The following is a 19,914-nucleotide window of genomic DNA, read 5'->3' as shown; positions in this document are numbered from 1 at the left end:
CGTCAACTTCTAACGGGGTTTTTAGGAGAACCATAGGGGGCAGTTTGTTACATACACCGAGTGCATATAGCCAAGCAAGCAAAGTTGTTCACTTTCACTCACTTTTAAAATTAGTTATTAAAGGTATAGCCCTCTCTATGTATATACATGCTTTTCTTACAGATTAAATTTATATAAAAAAGTAAGAACTTTTCTAATATCTCTGCTGGACTCTATTAAAAAAAACTTTTTATTAGTATGCTACCAAAGGCGGTTTATATATATTTTATGTTCTATATGGTAGCAACCTCTGAAAATATTATATTAAACAATTACGCAATTTTTTATTGAATAGTAATATTAGGTGACTTGTTCTATATCTTTATGTGTCAATATTTTTAAGTTAGGAATCAGAAATTCGCAATCTTTATTCTCGAAATATTGCCGAGAAATCGATTAATAAGCAATCTAGAAGTTGGCATTGGTCTTTGAAGAAAGATAATTTATCGGCATTGTTTGCTCCTAGTTTAACTCCCGAAGATATCTGTAAAAAACTTCTCTGCATATTTACCAGAGAAGGCGGTCTAAGTCTTTTTTGTAACTACCAAAGGATATTCTCAGTTGGTGTAAGTTTATTTTTATTTGTTGTTACTATTATATAAACCTGTAAGTGAATTTGCAGGATCCTCAAGTAGCCAAAAGTTTACTACTTAACCAACTTTTTCACCCAACTACTGTGCTATTGGAAGTGAGCAGATTGATGGACTTGCATGGGTGGCCGGAAATTTTTCAAAAGTTTTAAAAAATATATATTTTACTTTACTTATTATTAATACTTTGCAGGTTTTGCCTATATCCAAGCATTTTTAAATTTGAAAAGACAATTTTTTTAAGCTTTCTACAGATTTTAAATGTTAAATAACTAAGACATTTAGAACATTTATCTTTTTGAGCATTTAAAAAAATTTTAGTTTAAAATTCTGTTTGTTTACTCATGTCAGCTATACTTTTTTTAGTTAGAAAACATTGCTTATGACAAGTTAAACTTTCGGGCTTTTACTTGACCTTTTGTATACAAAAGACTGTATTTTTATAAAGGTAGTTAGAAAAACTGTAATTAATAGAATTTTCCTTTATGTTTGTATATATACTTTTGTCTACTCATATAACTAAAGGTTCAAGTTTTAGTTTAGTGGATTGCGAGTTATAACTGACGTTTAATAAGGTTGAAGTTTTGTAATTACTGTACTCCAAAAAAGCTCATTTGCTTTCGTCATTGCCTGCGTAGTCTTTCTTCGAACTTTATGTTTGATCACTCCAAATATATTAATAACGATATCGTCACTACGTTAGTTATCAGCAGTTGTTCCGTGTCTAGCCATCAATCTTGAAAGTTGGATTTGTTGGGATTATAATTAGCAAGAGTTCAGTGAAGACTAAATTATCGAGGCTCAATATATTTTGTCTCTATTCGCGTGATTGCGGGGCGGTCTGCTTCTTGCGCTTAAGTGGCGTCGCTAGGCTAGTAAAATTGAAAAAGTTAATATATTTTTTTGCAAGTTGTTTTTACTATATTTTGAAAAAAAAAGTGTTATTGCGCTGGATAACAACTTTATAATATGTCTTAGAGGCGACACTTTTTTGCACGCATAAGCAGACGGCTGTAAATAAGTTTTGTTTTATATTCTTTTGATCTCCACTTAAGAGTAACACCACCTTTTTTCCTGTTAAGTTACTGTTGGTCTATTCAGTTTTTAATGATGCTTTTTACTAATGTTTTAAATCTATGAAATTGTATAATTTTTTTGTTAATTACGAAAAGTACTATTTTTGAAGATTTATTCTACATAAATAGCATTAAAAGTAATGAAATTAGTCATTTCGAATCAATCTTGGGTCAGTTCTCTTATTCTATTTTTATACGCATTAAATAATATCTTGATATGAGCTTATATTTTATAATAAATACTAATAAAGCAAAGAAAAAAACTATTTATGGCCATTACCTAAAAGTTATAACTATAATTATAGTTGTTCTAAAGACCTATAAGTAATAGATTGTTTTAGGCGTCGTAAAAGTTATGTAGCTGATAACATAAATTTACAATCCTTTCATGTCTCTTTATACTTTTGGGTCCGCATTTATTTTTTAAGAAAAGTTACAAACACTCAAGAAAACCTATCAGCAAACTTTTAAATAAAAAATCACGAGCGAATATACTATTTTTTGTGTTTTACAAGGGACCTTAAAAAATAGTATATTGTTCCATTCTACGGAAACACCTATTGCTATGATGCTATTGGATCTACCGAAATGTAACACTGAAAAATCTAATCTGATTGGATTATATATCGCAACGTAGTGTAATAAAATATTAGTATATATAGCAACATAAACCGCTGTTCGATAGCTGCCATTACAAAACTTTGAACATATTAAGCGTTTAACATTTGAATCACTCGCGTCATAGCTTTAAGTACTTTTTATTAAGTAAAACACTATATGAAATTTTTTTTTTTGGTTTTATTATTTGTTAAAGCACAGGAAGTTGTGATTCTGCTTGAGCTTTGATATATAACTTTTTGCTAATAATTTAAAACATTTATTAACTTTTCGTAAATATTGGTTTTTTACGAAAATTTTTTAATCTTTAATTTTTTTTATAATTTTTTAAACGGTGAAGACGAAAGGGGGGGTAGCCTTTCTGCTCTTGGTTCCTGTGCTTACCGGTCAGTTCATTTTTTTTCTTTTATGCTTATTGCATTGGAATTTTTTCAAAATATCAATAAATATATTTTTGTTTTTTCTCAACCCAATTTTTATAAAAAATACCCGAAAAGTTTAAAACTTGATAACTATATATTTGCAAACAGTCAGGGTTATTAGCACTAGAGGGGATAATACTTGTAAACAAGAGATTGTCAGCATAGCGCACGAAATTTACATGAAGTATTGTTGGTAACTGCTGAAAGGAGGCCCATTATATATCTATTCACTTAGGTTTTTTAGAAGATCATATATAGTAAATCGATTGTCAAGACGGTTAAGAGCTTTAAACTATAATAGTGGAGAATTTTGAGCAAGCTCATAATGTTAGTATTGTTCTTTAAATAATATGAAAAGTTTATGAACATTGTTTATAAGGATTAGCGTTCTACACTAAAAGAGTGTAGAGGAAATTCATTGTAGCTCTTACTCATTGCTTAGTTCCATTACCATATACCATTAAATATATCTTTAAAAATTGTTATTTGTTTTAAGAAAAAACTTTTTCATCTTAGTAATATTACTTTTAGCCTCTGCGCCTTTCGCCTTGGCTTTGGTCCCGATTATCTTTCGCGTATCTTTTTTGATTCTAGTAATAAACCTGTAAGTATATGTTATAATAACAACTTAAGTTGCAAAATAGCCCTACACAACTTAAAATTAACTTATTTTAAAAGGGAATTAGACTTTACTATATTCTATAATTAATTCAGTAATTGATATTTAACAATAAATTTTTATACAGGAAAGTTGGCTTGAGGAGGTAAAAGTTCAATTTGAGCAAACAGGTTCTTAATAAATTCATTTTACTCAATCCATTCGTTAACTACTAAAAGCTCTTTTTTTAACTTAAACAACTGATATAAAAATGAAACATCTGGTTAATTTTATAGCAGTTAAAGTTATTGTTAAACTTTTAGTATGGTATTATTGAACATTTTATAATCAAATACTTTATAGTGGTTATACAAATATGGCTTGAGCAAAAATTGACCATCAACTCTTCATTGCCAGTTCTAAAAAAAACTTATCATTTATTAATAATTATGTTCAATTAGTTTCAATCTACATTTTCAGCTGTAAAATAGCATTTTACCTCCCCAATAATATAAGCAGAGTTATCCTTTAATTTTGTCATAATATTTATTACGAGCTCTGTTAGATTTATATTTTACTTTTATATATAAAAACTTATATGTCTGTAATAAGTAAACTTTTGTAATATTTTTTAAACCTTGCTCTAGACTCACAAAAGGCTTATGATCAAGAACACAATTCTTTTAAAAGTGTTATTTAAAACTTAAAACAGGTTTTCTTTGCTACGATGCTGCCCTTCTTGGCGGAGAGGCAAATTTGAGGGTTTTTTAATACCGAAATGTTTGTATCAGGTATATACAAATATTATTAGAAGGAACAACTCAAGAAGCCTTTCTTGTTTTTGGATATGATTGCATTCACTCAAACGCGCACATGTTTTATCGACGATGTTATGTCTCAATTCTTTTTGGATTTTCCTAATAAAGTAGAGCGTATACTATTTTATTAAAAAATTAAACTTATGGACATATTAGTTACTGTAAGCTTATAAGTGTAGAAGCCATAAAAGCTTTTACTTTGCGTACATTGCTAGTCTAAAGGGTTAAGGGCTTTTTGGTTTTAATTGTTTAGCAAATGGATTTTTTTTGTTAGTAATAACATGCATAAAGCATAACTATTAACAGCTCAGGAATGAACACGTATTTTTTTGTTTCCACAAATAAATTGAAGCACTCGTTTTCTTTCGCCAATGCTTGACAGTAACGACTGTATTAATAATTCAAGAGTTTTATAACTTAGCTAGATTTTTATTAAGCACCTGGAAGTATAACAGTAGTAGTGTTTTTTCCCTCTATATTTTATATGATTACGTGCTCTTCATCTCGTATCGTTCTGTATTGTTTTAATGGCTTCTGCAAAGTTAGAAGCGGGCTTCTTAAAAAGTGTAAAAGTTCTGTATAAAAGCATATTGTATTAGTTTTTTTTTAAAAAACCTTTGTAGTCGCATACGAGGTTATGGTTAACAATATTAACGTAGCAAATAAATAGAAGTACTATTTAACTTTTATTATTAAAAAATTTTATGCTATTATCTCCTTATATGTTTCTATAATTATTTTGTAAAAATACTCAAGAGCAACACTATTATCCTCGGAGCGGGCTATGATACACGCTTTTACCGTCTTCCTATTCCCTTGCTGGCAAATTTATACGAACTTGATTTGAAAAGTTTGCTTTTTGTTATTGTGATCGCTTAATTTTTTTTACTAATATTTTAACGGCATTACTGCATTATTATAATCGATATATTATTTTTTGTTAATTTTGTCTTAAGCACATAACAAATTTTCTATAATGTTGCCACAATTAGTTTACGTATGATACTGACCTAACGCATTGTTATTAATAGACCTATGTTAGATTGTATTAGTTTATTAACCTTTTCGTTTTATAAATGGTCGTTTAATTTATTATTTACTTGGACTCTTTTTCTATGTTTTCTATTTGCCTTTTTCAAGCTGTTATTACCCTCAAGGAGGAATAAAAAATTATTTTTACTCTCTCCAGTTTTATTTTTATTATTTACAAAAGTTGACCTTTAACTCTACTTTATGACATTTTGCTGTATAGTGTATTTCTGGCAGAGTTGAATCCTTACATAATAATCTTGAACTCCTCTATAATTAGCCACACAACTAGCGAAGAAGCGGGTCTTAACCAAAAGAGTCAAAGATTCCTGGCTTTACAACAAGCGCAAAGAAGGAGACCCATTTGCTTACGACTTTAGAGATGTTAACTGCGCTGATAATCTTGTGCAGCTCATCCATGCTTCACTCGATCGATCCAATAAACTACCAAATTCCCATACTATGAGGTCTTGGTCGACTCTGAAGTTTTTCAAAGGGTTGTGTACCTTGAATGTGACTTGACACGTGAAAATTTTTTACTTAAGCTAAAAGATTATTCATCTTTTAGCATAAAACTTCCAACTCTCATCGTTTTAGAAGGTTTACTAATATTGTTACTGTGTAATTATAAGTACCACTATTATAGTAGGTGTCTCTTACTATCTCCTTCCAGAATGCTTCGAAAACATTTTAAAAATTATTAAGCAATATTTTTATAGTATGCCCTGCGCTTTAGTGTTCGACTACGCCACAAAAAGGCATGATTATAGGGATAATGGTGACTATGTGTGTTTATTATAAATACATCTTTATACTTATTGTTAGACATTTGGTGTTTCAAGAAAAGTTTCAAAGTAGGCGAAGTAAAGAACCCTGGCTTTTTGGTTTGGAAAGTAAAGATATGCGCAAGTATTTTTTTATTCTCTATAGCAAAACTGTATTTACTAATTTTATTGTAATATTATAGTTTATTACGGTTTTACAAACTGTATGTTTACGATCACATATCCTGTTCAGATGGATTGGAATATTATTTACCCAAAAGGGGTTTTATTTATTCGGATTATAATTCCTATTACTATTATTATTCGTGTTTATTTTTAGATCAAGGCAGTGTTTCTCTGGGTGGCGCTGAAAAAACTTTTATTCTGGCGGTCAATAAAAAGTTTTTAAAGTTCACAAGAAAGAATAAAAGAAAAAATAAATAAAGTAAACAAAAGAATTATAATAATAAAACAAAGTTTTTCCAATTGGGTTAACTACATAATTTAATAGTAAAGTTAATAATTCTCATTAAGCTCGACAATCCACAAGAAACACCTAAATTTCGTATATTTTTTTAATTAAAACAAAAAGAAAAGGGGAGAGGACCGCCCCGTCTGCCGAAGTTACTGCGAGTTGCACGTCATCCCTCCTCCATTCACACTCCAACAATTCCGAAGGAGCCCGAAAAGACTTAGCAATACTCCCGCTCTGTATAAAATCAAATAATTCTAAATAGAATTGCTAATTAGCGTGTGGTAGAGTTAACTTTGACGTCCCATATATGCAGGCACTTGTCCAAGGAGACTGAGGCTAAGTAGTCACCTTTTCTCGAAAATGCAACTAAATAACAAAATAGGCTATAAGTAAATTACGCGACGCGGTACTGCGAAACTTATAGGCCTGAAAACACCTTTCAGTTTTTTTCTACTCTCATTGCTATGCCTTGCTGAGTGGCGGATTCTCTATTTATTAATAAAAGAAACACCTGATTGCACGGGGCCCTTGTGAGCGGTTAACACGTGTAAACAACGGCTGATTTCAACGTCCCATACACGCGCAGTGGTGTCCATCGATGCGGAGGCTACTAATGAAACATTTTGCATGCTATTCCAGTCAATTGTATCTACGCTGAGTGAGTGTCCCTCTAAAGAAACAACGCAATTTTGTTGGCGCAGATTCCAAACTTTAACGGACTGGTCGTCCGAGCATGAGCACAGAAGGGTGGCAGTGGGGTCCCATCGGATGCAATTAACACTGCTCTATTGATAATTAAATAAAAATGACCTAATGACCTAAGCAACACAAATAAAGCTAACTTGCTCCTTAATTTCCTAATATCTATTACATATTGGAAAATTAATGCAATAGAAAGGCGAAAGTTTAAACTTCTTAAGTGGGTGGCTATAATGATTCATTCTTGAGTATAAGCTCAAAAGGGGCTAAACATATAAATTCAAGAGATCGTCTCTCTCACTACTAATACACTCAATGATCACTTAACTATAATGTAAAGTTATACAACCCTAAACAACTGAATTTGTTTCATCAACGAAAGTATTATAGCCAAACATATATAAGTTACAGGTACAATAAGCTACTTTGTGGCCAGTAAAAGTATGGAAGGGGATAATATCGCCCAGTTTGCAAACGTGAATAAGCCCATCAGAACCGCAACTAGCAAATGACGTATTATTTCTCCAGTCCACATCAAGGGACTGACCACTATGAAGGGCTTCATAAGAGTGCCTTAGGTGACCAGAGGGAACAGCCCAGACGTGCACGGCACCAGCAAAGGAGGCTGTTAACAAGGCATCTGTTTTCTTATTAAACTTTGCAGCGCAGATGGGGGGTCCCGTACACCCTGTCACTTCCACATGAAGAACGCCAGCACGACTCCACAGCTTCAGAGAGCCGTCATATGAAGCTGAAGCGAGCAGGTTGCCGTCTGCGCTCCAATCCAATGCAGTGACTATTGAATTTAGCGTTAAAAAAGCGACAAAAGAATAGTTATTTAATGCAACAAAAGTGAGAATAAGTAATTTTTTTGCCATTATAAAATGTAAAAGTCAAACCTACGGTGCATTAGGTTGCTTAACTTAAAAACAGATGAGATGCAAATTTGTTTATATACCAAAAAAATAAAAACCAAAAATTATGAACGAAACTATATTTTTTTGAAGAGTTCATGGTGTGTTCTAAGAGCTGGCGCCCGCCTGTAGCGATATTCCACAAGCTCACTATCGAATCAGATCCTCCCGTTGCCAAAATGTTTTCACATGGGTTCCACGAGCATAATGATGTCATGCCCACGTGGCCTTGAAGTGATGTCACGTGCTTGTTTGCTATTATAGTTTCTATTACAAAACATTCACCTAAACTTTCTTTATAGTTATTGGCCAATCAAAACCAAGATACCGGTGGTTTTAGAAATACAAGATTCCACTTGATCCATTTCATCCGCTATTTGTTCTATTTTTTGTGAATTATTTACTGGAGTTCCATAACGCCTTCCGAGTATTTCTTTATCATAAGTAGAAACATCAGATTCTTTTCCATCCCCATGAGCTATTTTTAGATCTTCTTTATTTCTTTCGTAAATCACGTCCTTGACTCGTAAGCCCTCAGGAGGAGCATAACTCGCAAGAGCAAATTCACTTTCGCCATCTTCCCTTCCAAGAATTATGTGCTCTTTCTTGTTAAAATAGTGGCTCACTAGGAAATTCTTACAAAACGTTTAATAACAATTGGAACATGTGCAGTGGCATAGTTGCACACGTGCTTTTTAACAATGGAAAATGGCCCAGAGCACTTGATCTCACGCCCTTCCTATATATTATTACGTATAAACGAAGTAGATATGCGTGTGCTAAGTATAAATATTGAATTATAGTTAAATTATAATAAAAATAAGTACAATAAAAGAAAGGAAAAAATTTAAAATAATTTTAATGTTTAGCATAAAGTGCACTTAAAATAATCTGAAAATTAAGTTTACAAAACTGAAATAATAACAACAATAAACTAAATAACCCCTAGCAACTACAGAATAACCTTTATAGTATATAAGAGAGATCAGGAATTTAAAATAAATGCTGTTTAAAAGATTAACAATAATAAAATTAAGTTTCTAAAAAGATAGTACTTTAAAAAAAATCAAGTTAATTATCACTAAAAGTATTAGGATTTTATAAACTTTCAACAAATTCCAAATACAAAAAAAAAAAAAAGAAATAAATATAAAAGATGTTCAAACAAATTAATAATAACCTACAACTCTTAAGTTTAATTTTAATTCTTTTAAAAAATTTAACCGCTACAAAAGAAAAGTTACCTAATAACTTTGTTAGGACTATAGAATACGAGAATATAAGTAGTGATTTAAAATTAACATTTAAATATATAAAAAATAAAGTTAACAATAAAGTACTGAACCTCGTTTATATGAGTTTCGGCTTCAAGATACTGCAAACCTTTCTGAAGAAGAGTTATTAAAGCCCCTTTTTATTTTACAAGTTAATATTAGAAAATCTAATAATGAAATTATTTATACCTGGTGAGACTTCGTCAGTGCTAAAATCAAAGTTAGTAGTTAAACTCTCACTTCCAAAGACAAAAGCCGAATGTACAAAACCTAAAACCATAAAATAAAGTGATTAAAATTAAAAGCTGGAGTTGAAAATAAAAGCGATTTAACAGGAATCTAAGTTAATTAATAAAATTAAAAATAATGTAATCCTTATAAAAAAAATATAAAAACCGCGTAAGACATAAAGTTAACAAAAAATGTACAATTAAGAAAACCTGCTTCTTGCAAGTATCTATATATTAAAAAATTAATTTCCTTGGAAGTAATGCTTAAATTCATAGCCTCTATAATACTTTTGAAAGCACTTACCCTATTTAATTCTAGTAAATATATCCATTCTTTTGATAACAACGAGGAAGCTGATAAAAAAAAAGTTTTTATAAACAAAGGTAAAAAGAAGGCACGCAACATAAGTGAAAAGCTGAAACATGGTTGGTGGGTGTTTGCCAGGGCAGGCATTAGCGGATGCGGAAGGGCTTGTAGGTGGTAATATACTGGCTGGTATATAGAAAACGTATGTTTGTACTTAAGATTTTTAAAAATAAAAACATATAAAATATAAACGGATTCTAAAAAACTTGAAATAGTAGAGAGAAGTAAATTTATAAACAAACTGAGAATATTAAATCTCACTTTCTTTTTACTTGATATCTAACAGTTTTACATCTACGCTACATAAAAGAAGGAGGGGTCTTAAAAAGAAGCGAATGAAGCGCACAGGGCTGCTATGGTGTACCAATGAAGATATTATTCATATAAAAACATGGGGCTTGAATTACCATAATATAAAACATTTTGAAATAATTAAATACAAGCTGTAATTTCAAAAAAGTAACTATATTTGATTTGTTTAAAGAAGGTATAGTTTATGTTAAATACTTAAAAAGTTTGTTTATAAATAGCCCTCCGTTCATGTAGAATCTTGTCCCTAATGACCAAGGGAACTTTTCTTAAGTGTCTACGAAATTTTCTACTGTTTTTTAGACAAAGAATAGTATATTACAGCAAGAAATTTTTAATTTTAATTATATAAGCTGGTTTAAATAAAGGATAATGATAAAAAAAGAGAGGGTGTAATAATGTAATTTAGATACCCAACTTTACTTAATTTTTTTTAAACCTTACATAAACCTTCTATATACTGGTAAAAGAATGTTTTAGTAAATAAGTACTTGATTATAAATAAAACTTGCTTCCTCTTAACAAGTGAACTGGCAATAAACAATCTGAACAAACTACATGTAAATTGATTATTAAAAGTTTTAATTTTGCCAAAACTCTAAAAGTTAAATAAATATTTAAACAAAAGACTAAAATTTGGAATATAAATAATACAACGAGAATAGGGTTAAATAATTTTCAATAAAACTAATAAGTTGGAGTCAAATGTTGTGTGTAACAACCCCAACTTAATGGCAAGCACATAAAGAAACTAAGTAATTAATAAAAACACCTCTCTAGTTTTTACATTTGTTTGTTTGCAATTACCTTAAATATAGACTCTTAGTAAGGTTCAATAATTAGGTAAAAAATTTCTTGTCTCCCTAAAGTTGGACTTTATGGCGCTTTTTTTAGAGCATTAAGAAAAACATACAGCTTTTATTTTAGGGTAAAGGGGCGTAATCACTGATTTTAGTTTTTAAAGATGCAAGAAAACTGAGTTAACACCTTTATTTAATGTAATTTTATTTATAAAGGGATATAAAAAAATTCTTTCAATGGGCTTGTATAAACTTCTTAAGGCTACGGAAAGATGGTAGCGGCGTTACTTTGTAAGGTATGCCTACACGCACTTTCCCGTATGTCCCCTATTTTCATGACATTGGCCACATAAAATTATTTTAGTAAACTAAAAATTATTTAATCCCTATAACTAACCCTCGTAGCAATTTAAAATTAAATAAGAGTCGTTATCGTTTCTAGCTGGGTAACCAAAAAAAAAGTTAAATAGTTAATAAAAAATATGAAAATGTGTCTAAAAATAACTTAGTTAAATAAAGAGCTGTAAATCTTTTGAAGAAGAATTTCTTTATATACTGTTATAAATTATTTAGGTTTTAAAAGTTTTTTGAGATACTTCTTAATATAACAATATTTATTTCGCACCACGGAAAGTGGAAACCTTATCCGGCTGCTTATAGCCTATTTGACCATTCGCAGTATAGTTAACTTCTCCAAGTTAGCAACACCATTTTAATTCCAGTAAAACTCCAAGTAGGCCCTAAGTTCGCCCCGGGGAGGCACCTAAGCAGCGAAGCTTTCGGCTGGAGTCGCATCAGCTAAAAAAGATTCCGCTCTGCCCCCGCTCTGAAGGGCTACATAACCAATTAGGCTTCGCAGGGAGGGTACATAGCGCGGCCATAAGTCTGCCCACCTCTCACGAACTTTCTCGAGGAGTCGCCTCCTCATTTACGCCTACAGAGCGCCTTTGTCACAGAACCAAGACAGCAAATTCCATATAAAATTTTTTCTAAACTACAAATATTACTCACCTTGAAGTTTAGATAAAAAAAATAAATTTATACTACAACGCGTTATTCCCTGTCCTCTTTAAAATTTTACATTAACAGTCGACTTATTAATAACATCATAAAAGCCATTTAATAGCAAATTATTTTAATACTCTTTTTAAAACAGTATATAGATACGTTCCATCCGCTTTAATAACTTGTTCGGCGAATCTTTGTGACACGCTCAGGCCAGTAGACGTTTTAGTTTAAAAAAATAAGAGGTTGCGTTGACATGTCAAGTTTTATCAGTGGTTTCTGCTTAGTCAGGGGGTAACGTATAAACTCTTCTTTTGCGTTTAATTAATTATTAAAGTACCTATTAAGCGTCTAGCGCTTACTGAATGTTTAAATAGCAGCCATAAGATGAGCTTTTGTCGATTGAAAAGTTAACTTCATTAAACTTTTTCTTGCTTATTTTGTTTAACAGAGGGAATTTTTTTAAAAAACTTTCCAATAAGGTTTTATAACGATAAGAAGTATTAGAGAAGAAAAAAAATTAAATTTAGATTTTCATTCCTGAAGTAAATTATAAGAACATAGTGAATCTGTCAAAGCTGAGTTGAGTTACAAAGTTTGGTCCACCAAGTTGCTAGGCTACCAAGGAGCGGATTAGTAATTACCATTATCGCCAATCTTCCTGTATCCACGTTGTTCTTCTTTGGTGAGAAAGATAAAGTAGAATGTAAGAAGTAGTTTCATGGGTATTCTTATAAGTTAACAAGTATGAATTGCCAGTAACTTTTTTAAGTCTTAAGGATAAATTTTATGTGTCTTGTAGTTAAAAAAGTATCGGTAGACGGGAAGTTTGAAAAAATTTAAATTGCTGAAAAAGTTTTGATATTAATAGCAAATTTTGAAGGAACGCTTCTAGTTATTCGCTATTACGTACCCTACTAACGGGTAAGTTGTTTAGGACGCTCAGCTCCCAGAAATCATGAATTTTTCTGCCTCTGAGAATCGAACCTGTGCTCCTAGAAAGCAATGGCCTCTTATTGAATAGAATTAACGCCCAGACAAAGCGCTAAAAGATAATGCTCATCGCATATGAGTGCAGGGAAATAAGGTAATTTCGCTATTCTTCCGACTTTAACCCTTAAAAATGTTGGATTTAGGGCATGTTCTACAGCTGAGCATCCACATACAATATTTGCAAAAAATTTTATTTTCTTATATTTAAAAGTATGATAAAATCCTTGTGCGCCGTTACTGCGTTTCTCAGCAATCGTTTTAACTGATATCTTCAGAAACCGTTCGGTCATTTCGTTGCACTTGTTTATAAATAAAGCTTTATCCTTGTTAAATAAAACAGTTTTTCCTATATAACGGATCTTTCTCACACTTACAAGCTTACTTGAAGATTTAAATAGGGCTAATATCTTTTCATTTTGAAATTATTCTTTAGTTGGAAAAATTGATATCAGCTGCTAGGTTCTTTACCTTTCATACCTTGCCTTAAATATAGGCAACTAGCTTCAAAGGCAAGTATAGTGTTTTTTGCCAAAGTTCCAGTGTTATGTAGACCCTTAATAAAATAAGATGGTTGAAAAATCTTCTTTTTTTATAAGGCGCTCAAAATTGTATCTAAAAGTGTGAACGGAAGAGCTGAGTTTTTATTCTTACATCTTCAATGTCCGTTGACCCATAAACACAACATTTCTTGTTTTTTTGTTAAAATTAATTCTTTATCGTTGTCACTCTTTTCGCATGGGTAGCATGTTCTATTGCCTTTATAAGTATGACCCATACTTCTCTTATAAAATTATGGGTAAGTGTTCCTCTCAAAGTTGTTAGCTTTTTCTTACATCTCTAGAATTGTTCGGTTTCGCTGCGATGGTTTTTAGATAAAAAAGCTTAATTACTCAATTTTAGTCAGTTAAACCAAAGAGTAATTTTTCAATGATCGCTGCCTAATAAATTTGTGAGAAATCAGTCAAGTTTCATTGAATCCAGTGAAAAGTTCTTAAGAAGTTGCCCTTTCAACTAAGGTTATTAAACTTGTCTTGAAATTTAAACATACCTTCTTTTTTTTTTTAATGTCTAAAAGTCTCTCACTTAAGCAAGTTTCATTTCGGCTAAATCGGCTTCAGTCACCTCCAATAACAATATGCTTCGTTAAGTAACACCTTTCCGTTTCAGTTTCAAGTTTTTCTCTTGTTATCCTCAGCATGGCTTTTATCAAATGCTGCAATTTATAGCGCTCCGAGGGAGAGATCTTATCGGTAATTGTGTGTAAAGGTCACACTTGTGTTTGTTAAGTTAATGATTATGCTACATCCGAGTTGGCGTACTTGGGTATTTCTGAAGTTTTCGGTTGACTGTGAAACCGTCTTTCTTGATCGGTGAGCAACAAAACTTTTGGTCTGTTTTATTATATATATATAAAAACTTTAACACTTTTTAATTCAAAATAGTAAGCGTTTTCTTACAAACTCACCACTACCCTCCTGCCCTATAGACACTTAAGTAGCCAAGGGAAGGCAACAGCCAGGGACAGGCAGGCAGAAAAGTCGACACCCCCTTTTAAAGAGTTGCTATAAATAAATGTATAAATATATACATATATAGGTTTTCGATATTTAGATTAGATAGAATGTATTAGATCGAACTAACTGTATCCGATTAGATAAATTGTAACTACAAATATTAAAAGTTATGCCCATCTAAAGTAAGGCTGTCTGCAATTGGTATTGTAAAAGAGGTAAGATATTTGTTTTGTGTGGCCAAATTAATATTAAACGGCAAACTACATGTAAAAATACAAGTAAAAAGCCAATAGAAAGGTAAATAATCCTTGTTGTCTTAATTAAAAGACTTCTAAAGAGCGTTAGCCATTATGTACAAAAAATTTACTAATTACGGAAATTGTGATGTTTTAGGAAGCCAGAGCACTGTCACCCCATTTGTAGGCTCACGGTTCCAACTTTTACTTGTTTTTGAGCTGCGCGTTTAGTCTCGATTCTGAAACTTTTATTTTTTTAATCGTGCAAACCTTTTTAGCGTTAATTTCTGATAACTTAAAGAATGCATTTATTCTAATAATAAAAACTTCCAAACCATTAATGAGATGAATCTGTCTTTTGGCTGCACAGGCGACAAAAAAATTAAGGGGATATGCTTGTTTATTTGTCAACCCCTCAGTCGAGGCGTAAATTCTGTGAAACCTGAAGCTCATAAAAGTGACTGCCATTTTTTTTAGAATTATCCCTTTGAGGCGGGTAGTCATTACCTTTTTAAACTCTCCTCCTGTATCGGAGGTACATTTAGCGGGACACGACGTAGAACAGGTAAAAAGTTATTAACCAAAAAGGCTGTAAGACCCGGTGCCCCTACTTAATTTAGCACTTTGTTCTGTGAAAGGTTTAATAATGGATGGTAAGATATTCAATTATTTAATAAAATACTACGACTTTTAGTGATTAAACTGTTTTCAGTCAAAAAAAAAATCGTAGAATAATCACAATTTTTTATACACTGGAGTGCTTTGCGAACCAGGAAAGTCTCACCTTCGTTCACTGTGGGATGTGGATGATATCGAAGAGAAGAACCCGATGCCAAAAAAGAAGAACAACGGTTCTTTTTCTGTAAAAACGACCCCAAGACATATATTTTTGCATGAAATGGCAAAAGATTTGTATTTTTAATTCGTAGTGTGATTTAGCGTTCCGCATGTTTCAATGTGGATTATTTCCCATTAAACTTATAATTCAATGTCTGTTAAAATTATCTTTAAGCTCTTAAAATTTTTTGATTTTTTGATTCTGTAATTCATTACATTAGTTATATTAGTTTAATAATTTAAATATATATATACCGGTCATTATAATTACAAACAAATTTGGTATGCTTTTTATAATAAAGGTTTAGTTTTTTTAAAGTTTTTCATTGCCCTTCATACAATAGTAATTATAAGATCTTTTTTCAGATGCTTAGTGGGCATACTAGGCGCGGCCTTTGACTTGTGCCTTGGACCGTTAGTCAAAGGTCTCTAAAGCCCAGCGGCCCGACTGGAGGTTTAAAACTTATAAAATAAATTGTACATCCCTCTCAGTTATATATTGCACAACAGAGAAGAGAAATAAATTTTTTTTTATATAATTTGGTAAGTATACCACAACATATTAGTAATAGAGACTTAACGTAGACGCAGAGTAGGTGTTAAATGCAGAGCCTATGTAGCATTATAACAGGTTAATCGCGCTCAACCTGGGAGGAGTAGTTTGGCAACATTTTTTTTATAAACAGTAAGGACGAAAACAACTCTCTATACCGTTCTAATAATTTACGTAATTCATTTGTCTTGTTAAAAATAAATATTTAACCAAGAAAACAAGTTTACAGTAAGAAGACGAGGTGCACAGGCTACTTCTAAGAGAGAATGCGCAAGAAAAAAATCGCTTTACAAATTTACCAGCAATAAACTTATTTGCAATGAGAAAGTTCTAATTATTAATTCATTAACTTAAGAATATTAATAGAGAAATAAGCCTAATAGCTAGCAACAGCTGAAGCACAAAAATGTTAAGTAAGTTTGCCCATTATCTTTATTAGAAATTTTCGAAAAAACCTATTTTTTTTTTTATTTTACTTTGCGCCGCGGACCAAGTTACTACCATATGTAGCTAGCTTGATTGTATTGAAATGCGTACGTTTTAATTTATTTATTGACACCTCGTGTCTTTCTCCTAATTTATTAATAAATAACGTTCAATATTTCATCAAACACTAATTTTACGTGGGTAAGTAACCGTCAAATATACATAGTAATAAAATCTTAAAAACATAATATAAATCCTCTTAAGATTTTAAATTAGTATACCTCTGATTTTAAGATTGTCAAAAAAAGGGTCTGCCAAACCAAACACAAAATTTTAAAAAAAAATAAGTGTATTGCCGCACTCTTCAAACAATATATCGACTTTTTAAACTTAGTTTATTATATTGGTCGAAATTGACCTTTTGTACTATTTTCGAAATAAAAAACACTAGAACTCAAACCAAAGAAAGTAACCGAAAATTTCACACAATATATCTGCAAGGTATTTTTAAAAATACAATTTTTGCAAAAGCCATAATATGTAAAAACTTTATTAATAAGAAAAATCACCCGATTTCTCATAAAATTGGAGAGGGTGCAGTAAGAAAGCTTTTTTCTCAAGTTTATATACCCTAACCCTAACCTTTCATAGCCTTTTTTAATAAAGCCAAACGATTTCTTCTTGCGGAAACCCTTTTTAAAACTTTATTGCCTTGTTTATTTTTTTTCCTGAGCTTGCGCAATTCTTTTTTCAAAGGCAATACTGTTTCTAATTCATCTACAAAACGTTTGCGATTAAAATATAGAGCGGGCAGTAAAAGCTAGAAATAAAAAAATAACTTATTTGCCACACAGTAGAGACGGCGTCCAAGCAGGTCAAGCGGCTTTTACTATCAAATTCTGCAACGCAAGATTCAATTGTAGATCCGCTTTTGATGTGCTTTCCAACGTTCCACAACTAAATAATCAAAATTAAATAGAGATTTCTATAAGTGTGTAAAGGAGAGTAATATATATAAGACTAGCCTTTATAAAACCGTCCGACGAGGCAGAAATCACAAAGAAATGCTCTTCTAATAGTGGACTCGTTATAACTTTCAGCGCTTTAACGCTATAAAAATTGGTTATAGTCTTATATTTAAATATAAAAAGTAAGTAAAACCGACTGGTGTGTCCCCTGATAATCGCATGTTTTTGCCCACTTTCAATATGAATTACTTCAATGTCTTTTCCCTGCGTCCCTACGCATATGAATGTGTCCTAAAATATTTTAATTATAACAAGAAAATAGTGTTAATAATAAATACGGACGGAAAGAAAATCGAAAGTATTGATGCTTTGATCGAAATGGACGCTATGCAAGAGTTTAGAATTCTAAAAAAAGTCGCTTAATATTATAAGGAGGCGGTGAGAAAACTCTCAACACACTAACAAAAGCTGTAAGAGTAGTTTGAAAAATCTTTAAGTAGATTAAAATAGTTAATCACAAAAAAACCTCCAAAGCATAAATATTGAGAATATTTTTCATAGCAAGTGCGTACAAATCTCCTTTAAAAATTTTACGTTAAGTAGTAAAAATATGACTAACGAGAAAGCAGATCACAACCACTTTGATTCCAGCGGACATGAACAATCTCAAAAGGCATTCTGGTGATGTAAGCGCAGCGGCCTATAATACACAATACTACCCTTACACATATTGAAGGCAACAAACACGCCGCTTGCCCGTCAATAAATTCCAGGTTCGCATGGTTTTATCATCACTAACAGATAAGGCAAGCCTTCCGCTCGGATGGACAGCAAGCTGGTTAACTTTTCCCTTATGACCTCTAAATATAAAATTAAAACTAATTCCTACAAAAAAATAATAATAAAAAAACTTTAAATCATGAAGGCACTCCCAATCATTAGTTCTCCACAAAGATATTATCCCATCATGAGAACCGCTGAGCAGATGAGAATTTCTATAAAAAAATAGGGTAGAAATGCTCCCTCCATGCCGAAAAAGTTCTCCAAGTTCTTTTTTTTCTTTCAAGTTGTACAGTCTAGTAAAATTGTTAAAAGAAATAAAGCTCAACATATAAATAAAAGTTACTGAAGTATTATATAAAATAAAAATATAAAATGTAATCCAATGGCTAAATACTTATTAATGGGAGTTATTAATATTAGCAAAAATTTATTTTAAATGGGGCTACCAGAACGTTATAGAAAACTAATACCTCTAAAACAACTAAAAGTTACCAATAACAACCTTATGTTCTCGTCAGTGCCACCTGAAGCCAAGAAAGAGGAATCCTGACTAATAGAAACAGCCTTTATACACGAAAGATGTGCAGGGTACGCAAAAGAAAGCTCAAAAGACAAATCCTAAAAAAAGACCATTTACAAAAATAGACATGTAAATTAAAAAACTAACCAAACACTTAGAATTCCCAAGGTCAATGACACAACAATCTAAACCAAAAATCAAACGTTCGTAAGACCCAGCAACTATTTTAGCTATGCAAGTTTTCATTAACCTTAATAGAGGATATCATGAACAGTAAAAACACGACCTTTAAGGTTTAAAACATGAAGGTATAATCAACACGGGCATGCACCTCAGAAAACTGACCAATCCACGGCTTTAATCTAAATTGTAACTACTTTATTGAATTCAGAGTGTTTTCTTTATTTTAAAAAGTGGAGTTAACTTGGTTAGAGAATGACATATTTAGTAAATTATGTATAGAGATTTAGAGTTTAGCCTGTAAAAATATTTAAAACTTTTTTAGTATTAAATAACACGTGTTTACTATTTACAGGGGAAATGTTATACATTATTTATAAACATTACTGTGAGTTCAATTTCTCTACTCTTTGATTGTGATATAAATATAGGCGATGCAGAAAAGGTTACTAGAGGCTGCTTTTTAAGAGTTTTTAGAGTAATTTTAGTAAAGCAAACTTTAAAAATCCTGATTATTAACACCAAAATGGATAATGCACTAGGCTTCACCTACTTCAGAAAATTGGCTTTACACTTAAAAACAACATTTAACTAAATAGAAGTTTTGGGTTACCGAAATTTTTTTCGTATTACCAACAATAGTAGTTAACTTAAAAAGAAGACTTAAGGACTAAGAGTAAATTCTACACTTTTATTAGTGATTGCGAGCAGTTTACCTTAATTTTTTAAGACTTAAGCAAACTGGTTATTATGTGAGTAAGATAACACTATTCACTAAAAAAAAACTTGCAAGGGAGTTGAAGTATGGTACACAAACTGTTACAGTTTCCTTTTTCTTTATGTAATACTTATTGAAACAATATTTGTAACTGTCTTG

General features: G+C 31.4%; 3 protein-coding genes across 3 annotated transcripts; 1 reads left to right on the top strand and 2 right to left on the bottom strand.

Moving 5' to 3' along the window:
• Nucleotides 1-66: 66 nt before the first annotated feature.
• On the top strand, nt 67-6,398 carry LOC135121286 (uncharacterized). Its single transcript, XM_064045605.1, has 18 exons — nt 67-123; nt 183-252; nt 387-493; nt 554-605; nt 662-774; nt 1,835-1,875; nt 2,664-2,709; nt 3,277-3,349; nt 3,492-3,534; nt 4,056-4,105; nt 4,155-4,268; nt 4,918-5,011; nt 5,471-5,595; nt 5,658-5,790; nt 5,840-5,948; nt 6,016-6,099; nt 6,158-6,237; nt 6,295-6,398. The coding sequence occupies exons 2-18, from the start codon at nt 238-240 to the stop codon at nt 6,396-6,398; spliced, it is 1,383 nt and encodes a 460-aa protein (XP_063901675.1). The 5' UTR covers nt 67-123; nt 183-237.
• An 85-nt stretch (nt 6,399-6,483) lies between these two features.
• Nucleotides 6,484-9,862, bottom strand: LOC135121281 (F-box-like/WD repeat-containing protein TBL1XR1). The gene is made up of 11 exons (XM_064045594.1): nt 9,757-9,862; nt 9,506-9,586; nt 9,388-9,452; nt 8,707-8,781; nt 8,371-8,647; nt 8,121-8,309; nt 7,554-7,924; nt 6,941-7,214; nt 6,722-6,795; nt 6,562-6,663; nt 6,484-6,510 (listed from the first exon to the last, which is right to left on the bottom strand). Exons 1-11 carry the CDS (start codon nt 9,818-9,820, stop codon nt 6,484-6,486), a joined length of 1,599 nt encoding a protein of 532 aa, XP_063901664.1. The 5' UTR covers nt 9,821-9,862.
• A 7,314-nt stretch (nt 9,863-17,176) lies between these two features.
• LOC135121299 (p21-activated protein kinase-interacting protein 1-like) lies at nt 17,177-19,062 on the bottom strand. Its single transcript, XM_064045617.1, has 11 exons — nt 19,005-19,062; nt 18,840-18,955; nt 18,466-18,630; nt 18,311-18,414; nt 18,192-18,254; nt 18,081-18,133; nt 17,897-17,959; nt 17,748-17,845; nt 17,612-17,696; nt 17,426-17,543; nt 17,177-17,363 (listed from the first exon to the last, which is right to left on the bottom strand). The coding sequence occupies exons 4-11, from the start codon at nt 18,333-18,335 to the stop codon at nt 17,224-17,226; spliced, it is 645 nt and encodes a 214-aa protein (XP_063901687.1). The 5' UTR covers nt 18,336-18,414; nt 18,466-18,630; nt 18,840-18,955; nt 19,005-19,062; the 3' UTR covers nt 17,177-17,223.
• Nucleotides 19,063-19,914: the final 852 nt, after the last annotated feature.

This window comes from Zophobas morio, unplaced genomic scaffold (assembly GCF_036711695.1).
Source record: "Zophobas morio isolate AGI-343-1 ecotype UQ-CSIRO unplaced genomic scaffold, CSIRO_AGI_Zmor_V1 ptg000546l, whole genome shotgun sequence".
Classification (NCBI taxonomy): Eukaryota; Metazoa; Arthropoda; class Insecta; order Coleoptera; family Tenebrionidae; genus Zophobas; species Zophobas morio.
This window is presented reverse-complemented; position numbering and strand designations above follow the sequence as displayed.

Bases quoted from the DNA above. Each gene is read 5' to 3' on its own strand.
- LOC135121286 (XM_064045605.1), top strand. The intron at 606-661 runs GTAAGTTTATTT...GTGAATTTGCAG, and splicing joins AAAGGATATTCTCAGTTGGT to GATCCTCAAGTAGCCAAAAG. The intron at 1,876-2,663 runs GTCAGTTCTCTT...TAAACGGTGAAG, and splicing joins TCATTTCGAATCAATCTTGG to ACGAAAGGGGGGGTAGCCTT.
- LOC135121281 (XM_064045594.1), bottom strand. From the start codon at position 9,820: ATGAATTTAAGCATTACTTCCAAGGAAATTAATTTTTTAATATATAGA. The intron at 6,796-6,940 runs GTGTTTCTTTTA...TTTGTTATTTAG, and splicing joins CAAGGGCCCCGTGCAATCAG to TTGCATTTTCGAGAAAAGGT. The intron at 6,511-6,561 runs GTCCTCTCCCCT...TACGAAATTTAG, and splicing joins TAACTTCGGCAGACGGGGCG to GTGTTTCTTGTGGATTGTCG.
- LOC135121299 (XM_064045617.1), bottom strand. From the start codon at position 18,335: ATGCGAACCTGGAATTTATTGACGG. The intron at 18,255-18,310 runs GCAAGCGGCGTG...TGTGTATTATAG, and splicing joins AACCTGGAATTTATTGACGG to GCCGCTGCGCTTACATCACC. The intron at 17,960-18,080 runs GTTTTTTTGTGA...GACTTTTTTTAG, and splicing joins TCAATATTTATGCTTTGGAG to AATTCTAAACTCTTGCATAG.